Source organism: Neodiprion pinetum, chromosome 2, assembly GCF_021155775.2.
Source record: "Neodiprion pinetum isolate iyNeoPine1 chromosome 2, iyNeoPine1.2, whole genome shotgun sequence".
Classification (NCBI taxonomy): domain Eukaryota; kingdom Metazoa; phylum Arthropoda; class Insecta; order Hymenoptera; family Diprionidae; genus Neodiprion; species Neodiprion pinetum.
In genome coordinates, this window is record NC_060233.1 from 17,136,647 (window position 1) to 17,146,421 (window position 9,775).

The 9,775-nt window shown below is 37.6% G+C and overlaps 1 protein-coding gene across 1 annotated transcript; it reads left to right on the forward strand.

The window, feature by feature from the left end:
- The first annotated feature begins 3,852 nt into the window (after window positions 1-3,852).
- On the forward strand, window positions 3,853-5,720 carry Idh3g (Isocitrate dehydrogenase (NAD(+)) 3 non-catalytic subunit gamma). Its single transcript, XM_046611034.2, has one exon. It carries the CDS (start codon window positions 4,072-4,074, stop codon window positions 5,230-5,232), a length of 1,161 nt encoding a protein of 386 aa, XP_046466990.1. The 5' UTR covers window positions 3,853-4,071; the 3' UTR covers window positions 5,233-5,720.
- Window positions 5,721-9,775: the final 4,055 nt, after the last annotated feature.

Genomic DNA, 9,775 nt, shown 5'->3' on the forward strand with positions numbered 1-9,775 from the left:
TACTTGGCGCGACTGTTAGTTTATACATTATTAATTTATAAACTTCACTTCATATTAAGGCAGTCGCGCTAAGTACTTTTTTTGTTTTTGTTTTGTTTTGTTATAATTTCTTTTTTTTTAATTACTTTTAATTTTACAATTTTTATTTTTATTTCATTTTATTTTCTATTATACATTTTATATCTATTATTTTGTGGTTTAGAGGAAAAGCTGAACTCGGTAAGTACTTTTTATTTTTTTGAATACATTTTTTACATTTTTTACGTCGAGAAAGATGTTTGCGTTTTTAAATTGAAGCACCTCAGCTCAATAATTACTATATGATTGAAAAAATGAATGACGGTAAATCAGCAAACCACATGTGCTTGGCGACACATGCTTCAGATGTTATCAATTTATTTCACAACTTTTTGCAAAGGATATGTCGAAGACTATATACTTTATTATATGAGAGTGGACTTGATTCAAATTTTTGTGCATAATTTTTTTGTGTATTTTTAGTGTTTCATTATACATTTTTTTTGTGGGGATATAGATAAAGCTACGTACGTAAATGTACTTGTCTCCAGTTTTTTACACCATTTTTAGTGTTTTTGGGGTTATACCTATTTCAGTGGAGTGATGTAAACACGAATGAACTAGTCAGAACAAGATATCGTTGCATTACCTCAACGTCACGCTAGATAGCACTGTCAATATATCCATGTCCCACATCTTAATGCCAGCTTTGCCGACTACTAAATGGATTCATATGTTTCGGGTGGAGTACACGCAAATGCATGTCATAAGAAGTCACTAAATCGAAATTCACCGGATTCGTGTATATTTACGCAGTTTATCTGCGCTTCAAACACATGGTAGAAGGCGGATTTGTCAGATGAATACGCGAATTTTATTAGCAACATGAGTGGTAATTAATTTTTGTGTAAAGAATTCCAATTTTTGAATAATCTTTAGTTAATTTCAAAAAAGTGAATACCCAAATTCCTGTGCTCGTGAGACAGAGGCAACTGTTAGCTAGGATATGCTATTCACGGTGTACAGTGTGCGTGTACTCACGTGCGTGACTGACTGAAAGCAAAACTGATATACGCTGTCTCTTTTGTTCTGCACCATGATTGGATGGCTCATCGAGCGAGGAGAGCGCTCGGCTAATCACGGTGCAGAGCAAGAAAGACACAGTGCATCGGTTCCAGCTCCCTGCAACTCTGTGTTTCAGAAAACGAGTCTATGTTGTCACACTCGGTAGAGAGCGTTAGTAGTACAGTTGCGCGGTTTGCGATATATATCAGTGGGTTTGCGCGATTACCTTTACGGCCTTTACAGAGTGCAACCCGTGCAACTGCACTACTAGCGCCTTCAATAAGAACTAAAATTATGTGACATACTAGGTTACTCTTTTTACTTTTTCGCTCGATCTAGTTGCAGGGGGCTGATCGGTTCTAAGATCCGACTGGCCCGCTACCAATATTTTCCCTTCATTACTACTGTACATTATTCTTATAGCGTTTTCCACTGGTTGCACTGAGGCCGTGTTCGAAAATTGACTGACCGTACTGTCAGCAATCTTTCATCTCTTTTGCGCTTCCGAGTTCGTGGATAGCTTTGACTCTGTCCTAAGGAATTTTCAGTACTGTCAGTCAATTTACGAACACGGCCTGAGTGTGAACTGAGAGCGCACTAGCGGTAGACTCGTATTTCCAGCGTGTTCCATTGGCAGCTCGGGTGCGTGAATTTAGCATTGAGTGCGTAAAATATTGCCCTGAAATCGGGAGTCGGTGTCAAAGCAGTGCAATTATGGCTGCCGATCGTGAAAGAGTCGAAATAGATGCTGTGACAGCAACTCTTTTATTAGATCTAATTTCATCTTCGTCTAGCAGTGATGATGAATTGCTGGAGCCGAAAGATGGAGGAGAGATACCCAAAATTTTAAATTTCATAGGATTAATCCACAGCATGTCCGATATCAAAGTGCGGATACACATTTTTTCAGCTTTTAGAGGTTAACTTCTGGGTATATTTCAGGAGATTGGGACAACTTGACTTGTTGCTTATTAATTTTTATCTTTTCAGTGGAATTGTCAATTTTTTTGGCCTTGTATGGTCGTGCCTAACATTTGTGACATTTATTTACAAACAAAAAATTACCGTTGCGTTTGTACAATTGGCTTGCTTGAAAAACTGACAGTCGCGTAGTCGCTCAAGTAACGTCACATTATTTCTGATTTAGGAGAAATTATGATCTAGTCTGCCTCTATACGTTTTACGGTGTGTTCCACACATAAGGTTCGCCCCGATGCCGGGCGACGCATGTACGGAACGAGTGCCCCTTGTTCGAGCCAGTGGGCACTCAGTGCAACCAGTGGAAAACGCTATTACCAACCACGCCTAGTTTTCGCACGAGAATCTTGCAATAAAACCAAAAGTTACTAGATGACATATAACTTCTCAGATCTAACTATGTATTACTAAATTATAAACCAGATTTACTTAAGAATCGCGAGATCCTCTTACAGAATCTCAATATCACTATATTACAAGTGCGCCTATTCAAAATTATTATTCGATATTAATTATAGTTAGTAAGGAAACTCCTAGAGATGCTTTTCTGGGAGAACAGACTAATTGTGCTGTCCCATGTAAGACTGGATCGCCGGTATCCGCAATGTCGTAACGGATCGCAGAGGAAATCTAATGAACTTCCGAGACCGTTTCAGGCATCAATGTCGATGGTTTTAGGTTTGAAGCAAATGTTACTGAAAAACCCTGCCGTCCTACGTAGCAAAATTTCACGCAACGATGGAGCGAAGTAGATTTATATTCATGAAGTAATACTAAGGAGACACCGCATGTAAAAGTTGACTCATTTTATTGCACGAAAAAAATTGCACAAAATTCGCTATTACTAGAAAATGCAAATATTTAAATCTTTCTGTGCCAAAATCGTAATTTGATTGAGTAGAAGAAATATTTTCCTATAAAAATATCCGTATTCCAACGAAATTATTATATTGAATAATATTATTACAATAATGTGTATTAAATACATAATGCAATCATTCATTATACGTATGATGAATAATCGTAATTCGAACAATCATTTGATTAATACATTTAACACATAAAAAAGTTAATCAATTCCTTTTTTCTTCTTTTTTTTTAATTCAACTAATTTTGGACTGTTTTAACCAATAACCGGTTGAACGTTCAATTATTAACTGTTTAGCTGTTTAACCGGTTAAACCATTAGCTGATTAACCGGGTTGGCCGTCTTGGCTAGTTAACCAGTTAAACCATCGGCTAATTACCCAGGTTAACCGTCTTGGCCGGTTAAGCCAGTTAAATCGTACAGCCTTTGTAGCGACCTCAAGTAGTATATGCTCTAAGGCATTGCAAAATACTGCATTATCCCCCCAAATACTTCAGCCTCCATTGTCGACGGGCCAAATTTCACGAGGCTAGTAGTCTTAGGGTGCTATTTCATGAGCAGTAAAAAGCAGCAGCAGCAGCAGTTTTCCCCTATCACTTCCGGCGCAAGTTTCTGCTACTCACAGTTCAGTTTCTCGAGCGACAAGCCACAAGATCACAAGACCTTATTTCATAAGCAGCGCGCTGCTGCGTAAAATTACCAGCCTGATGCTAGTGAAAACTAGTAAGTTACTAAACCACTGTTGCTTTTTACTGCTCATGAAATAGCACCCTTAGGCCGTGTTCGAAAATTGACTGACAGTACTGTCAGCAATCTTTCATCTCTTTTGCGCTTCCAAGTTCGTGAATAGCTCTGACTCTGTCCTAGGAAATTTTCAGTACTGTCAGTCAATTTACCAACACGGCCTTAATATTTCCTTAGCTAACGCTGCAGAGGTTCATTGTTGTTATCGAGTTTCGTATCTGGGTATTCGGACAGAATGAAAAGAGGTTGGCTCGGTTACTCTGGCCAGGTGTATAAATAGAAATTGAAAACCAGTATGTGTGGTGTACGCGTTAGTGCCTACTAATAGAATCCCCGAAGTAGTTTGTTAACACTTCGGATCCTAATTAAAGTGAGAATAATTCCTCTCTCTCATCAATATGGCCGCTCGATACGTGTCCAAATATGTTCGAACGCCGCAGCTTCTGCTACTGCAGCTTCACCGGGGAGCGAGCACAATGTCGATGTTTGACATTCAGCACAAAACCCCGACCGTTCGAAAGGTACCAAACATACCGAAAGCTCACTACGGTGGAAGGCACACCGTTACGCTGCTTCCAGGTGCCGGTATCGGCCCAGAATTGATGGGTTATGTAAAGGAAGTATTTCGATACGCAGGTGTTCCAGTCGATTTTGAGCACGTCGATATCGACCCGATGTCCGACAATAACGATGATCTTGATTACGCGATCACGACGATAAGGCGTAACGGTGTCGCCCTCAAAGGAAACATCGAGACGCGGATAATGGAGGCAGGTGTTCCTTCTCGCAATGTCGCAATGAGGAACGAGCTCGATCTCTACATAAACGTGCTCCACTGCGTATCGTACGAAGGCGTGTCGTCCCGTCAGAAAGACATGGACATTGTCATTGTCAGACAGAACACTGAGGGCGAGTACGCAATGCTGGAGCACGAGAGCGTGCTTGGCGTGGTCGAGAGCATGAAAGTAATAACAAAATCCAATTCTGAGCGTGTTGCCAAGTATGCCTTCGAGTATGCCAGACGACATGGCAGGAAGAAAGTCACGACAGTTCACAAAGCTAACATAATGAAGCTATCAGATGGATTGTTTCTAGAGACCGCTAGACAGATGGCCAAAAATTACCCGGAAATACAACACAACGATATGATCATTGACAACACTTGCATGCAGCTTGTGTCTAATCCCCACCAATTCGATATTATTCTCACAACCAATCTGTACGGTAGCATTGTCTCTAATGTTGTATGCGGATTGCTTGGTGGTGCTGGCCTGTTGGCCGGTAAAAATTACGGGGATCAGTATGCCATCTTTGAACCTGGTACGCGAAACACTGGAAGTTCCATCGCTGGACAGAACGTTGCCAATCCAATCGCTATGCTCAACGCCGCCGTTGACATGCTTAGGCATTTGGGTCACAGGCAACATGCACATGTCATACAATCCGCTATAAATAAGACGATAAACCAGGGGGTTCACACTCGTGATCTGGGAGGCACTGCAACGAGTTCTGAAGTTGTTGAGACAGTTATAAAAAACATTAAACAAGGGGTGCATTAGAGCCTTCATCGTTGTATCTACCGACTTTCAGAATGTAATTGTACGATGTTATGTAGTATTGTATATTCAGCTTTGATAATTTATAATAATCATAGACATACCTCTTCAATATCACGAACAAGGCTGAAGCTAGCTGCCAGAATTAGCAGTCAAACGTTCTAATGTTCACTTGAATAAGGTAGTGAAATCCGAAAATCTAAATTTTTTTTTAATACCTTGAACCCCCAATACTTTTATAGAATTATAAGAATAAATCTGTACGGCATTTTTCTACTTACAGAAAGTTTTACACGTTTGGCTGTTAAGCCCAGCTACCAGCTTCAACTTCATATATCATGACTGTTACGATGTGAGAGGATTATTATCAAAAATATTGTAAAAGTCACTTGCTCTTTAGGTGTGTACAGAATAATTTCATCCCTCAAGTTGAAACCAAAAACATTTACCCGTTAGTATTGTAATTGAATAAACCCACTCGTATTATTTGAGATTATTCTTTTAGGTGTATACTATTCATCTTTCTCGTTTGTTGCATGTTACGAATGAATAAACACACACACACACACACACTTCATAAACATTATCAAGTTTGATTGATGTAATACAATTCATAAATCATTCAGAGTTGCTTACTTTGTTGTAATCAAGGATTGGATACAATCAGAGCGTGCCACTGATTTTTCACAAATCTTATTATCTGGCAATTAATTTACTGTTTTCAGAAAGTGGTGGTATGAAAATAAATTACGATGTTAGTCAAAGTGTACGTCTCATAATAAAAGAAACGCGATAATATTGTTGTATGCAACTGATGCATCCAATTCCTGAATTATGCAAAGCGGTGAATAGAAAATCTGCTGAGAAAAGATTTCTTTACTCATCAATAATCCAATAACCATTTAAAAAAATGTACCATGACGTCATTGGCTACAGCAGTACTTGTAAGTAATCGTTAAACTGAATTTAGTTTCGAAAATTGTAAAATAGAATTGTTTTTTTTTTTTGTTGGCTGTAAGTAACTCGACCAACGTGTCTGATCTTTGCCATTTTTGATTTTGTTGAACAAATATTCTGCAATTGGCCCGACTCTGAAACAGTGTCCTGAATTTTTTTCAATTTTTTTATTCAACTGCTTAATTATTTATAAACATTTAAGTTGAGCACGAAAAGGATCTTTTTTAAAATTCTCAAATATTTCAGAAACTGTATTTTTTATTCCAAACATTTCAAGATCGGACCCATGTTAAGCCGATTTTTATTCCATTTTTCTTCAGCACTTTCAATTTTTTTAGTCAGCTAAAACATTGATTGTACGGTCTGAAAATTCCCGAAAAATTCTCAAAACTTCTACTTTTCACTTCGAACATTTCTAGACCGGTTCCATTATGCAGCGATTTTTGTCTATTTCTTTGGCACATGAAACTTTCTTTTATCAACTTCGTAATGAAACCGCTGTAGAAATGTTTTGAGTGAAAAATAGAAATTTCGAGACTCCTGGAATTTTTCAGCTGTTTAAACAATGTTTCACTTAATCAAAAAAATTAAAAATCCTAAAAGAAACATCGTAAAACAAATCGGCCCATCATGGGCCCGGTTTTGAAATATTTGGAAAAGAGACCACAGTTTTTTAAAATTTTTTGAGAATTTTACAAAAAAATTTTCCTAAAGTTACTCGTAATATTTACAAATAACTCATCAGTTGAATAAAAAATCTGAAAAACTTCAGGGTACTACTTCAGAGTTGGGACTATTATAGAAAAAATTATGAAAAAAATCAAATTGATGAGGGTCAGACGTTGGTTGTGTTCACGTGGAACAGTAACATCCTAATAAAACTATGAAGCCCATTATTTTAATCTGTGAATTGCGTCTGTATAAAAAAAAGAAAATTTTCATCGATAAACTTGGACATTTACCTGCAGAACACAATTACTGTAAATCATGAAACACATAGCTTGTAGAAATTTTTCGTGAAATTAGATTGTCGACTCTGTGGAAACGTACTGTACTGATTACGTTCAAACGGGTGCAGCACGTGGCTTATGACTACCATGACACTATATTATAGTTTTGCTTCTGTCACAAGTGACATACATACATCCCGTACGTGTACCGATTTGCCATTGACGCTTAATATTACCTTTAAGTTAGTTTAGGTAAGCTAATTAGATGTCGGTGAAATCTCGTGGGGAGAATGAAATCAGACGTCGGGTTTTACTCATAAAATTCACATAAATCATGGGTCGCTTTTAGTACGACAATAACGTTTTTGTTCGACTTCTGTTTGCTAACATATACTTCGTCTAGTGGACCATGCTTGCGATTTTTTATTGGCCCTACGTTACGTAGATCGATGAATTACGCTTATAGATATGCAACTTACATTGCAGCAATGCAGTGTTGTGTGAGCACGATACACTGCAGCAATATAACTGCCCATTCAGAAGTTTTTGTATTCCAGCTTGTGCAGATCGATTCTGATTCGATTTTCAATATGTTGCTGAAATAATTTCTGCCCGTAATAGGAAATTGCGGAATCACTTTCCGATTTTCATACCAATGGGATTATAGTTTAACTACAAGGTCAATTGGTACTTATATACGTGACACTATTTCGTCCTCCTTGTGTCGAGTCACAACATTACTCGAGAACCAGAATTAGATTATTGACAAAATTTAATTAGCCCGAGCTTCAACGAACTTATGAGGGGTATTACATGAAATCTGGACAAGTTAGTCGTAATTTGGAAAATGGACCAATACCTGATAAAGCTGTAATCGGACGGGAATTGTCTTTTATAAACTGTCCACATCCTGTTACAAGTTCACCGCGGACATGACATCGATATATTTTAAACGGAGGATTAGATAAAAGTTATCGATGTCGAGATCATCTATTTATTCAACATGCAGCCTATTCAAAACCGCAATATATACTCAGAAAAGAGTGAAATGCAAAGCACCGAGGTCCCAGAGCCTGGGGGAGGGGGGTTGGTACACGAAGCCCCTATTGTTAACATAAAACGAAGTGTTTAAACCTTTTTTCAAGTATCAAACTGTTTTTTATTTACAAACGTCGTTACGATAAGTTCTAGCAGCTGGTGTTTATATAGTTATTGCTGAATTCAATGCGGATAATCAAGCACCGTATGTTTCGGGCTTTGTTCAAAAATTCTTTCAGCAAGTCATGCTAACCTTCGCAATTTACAGCTTGGTACAACAATTTCGTACATCATGCGTGGTGTGCAGAAATAGCTGTGTTGAGTTGGGTAATTCGATCTTGGTACAAAATGATTTGAACGCTTGGCGCCTCGTACAAAGGTTGCTGTGAGATTCGCTAAATGTACGATTTCGGACTGGGTACGTACCATATACATAGATATATAGATTATAGGTATGTATACGTCGTAGTCTATATTTACGGCATGCGCAAGCACGGATCTACTAATGAATGCTGACGAAAAGCAATAAATTGGGTTAGAAATTTCATTGATGGTTCAAAGTCCGGATTATTAATCCACATCTGAGAAGAAGAATAGTAAAACGCCTAATTAATCAAAACTTCTCATTGGGCAACATACCTAACCCGGTATCTGGATCATGTTTTGACTTCGGCGATCGCATTCGAAGTCGTCGTCATTTTTATTACATATGTAAATAATACTTACAATTGGTACTAGTAATAGTATCTAATCATAAATTACATCATTTTACAACGTTTATATTATATGCGTTATCATTATTTATATGCTTTGTTTTATACATGTTATGAGTAGGAGCTTTACGCAGAAACTTTTATAAATTTGCCCGCGTTCGCTCTTTTAAATCTATTTTCTGCCTGAATGAATAATACTAATTAACGTATCGATATAGATGCTTTTATATCTTAATATTAAATTTATTCCGGTAATGTATTGAAGACGTAGGAAAATTTTATTGAGAAAATACTACTGGAATAACATTTCTATTCCGTTGCATCTGAGCGTGAGTAAGCGATTCTTAAACTTTCGATCCTAGCATTTTTCTTGCTTTGTTGGGCTTTCAGCATTTAGAATGTACAACATTTACAGATTTGGCCCAACTACTACTTCGTGGGCCCAATACATGAAAAACGTTCCGTGACTATCTTCTCGTTACATTTAGTTAAAGCAGCCATCTACTTACCTATATTTCGATGGTGCCTGTTAAAATTTACTGAACTTTGGAGAGGTTGATTATAAAAGACCTAACTTTGGCGTGACGATTATAATCCAAGTAACTCTACAGTTCCTGATGATGAAAAAATCATCTTCATACCCCAGGATTTAACTGTTTTACCATCATGGTTCGTAGAGTTATTTGGATTATGATCGTCATGCCAGGTCTTTTATAAACAGCCTCTCTAAAGTTAAGTGAATTTTATTAGGGGCCATCGATTTCCTCTTATTTGCACCTAGCGGTTTTTCACACCATATACACTACAACCTCGTATGTAGACCTTCGCTTTCAATACGATTACTATTATTTTTCCTTGCGTTTATTTATACAATTGCTTGAAATTTTA

Excerpts from the sequence above, each read along its gene's own strand:
- Idh3g (XM_046611034.2), top strand. The coding sequence starts at position 4,072 with ATGGCCGCTCGATACGTGTCCAAATATGTTCGAACGCCGCAGCTTCTG.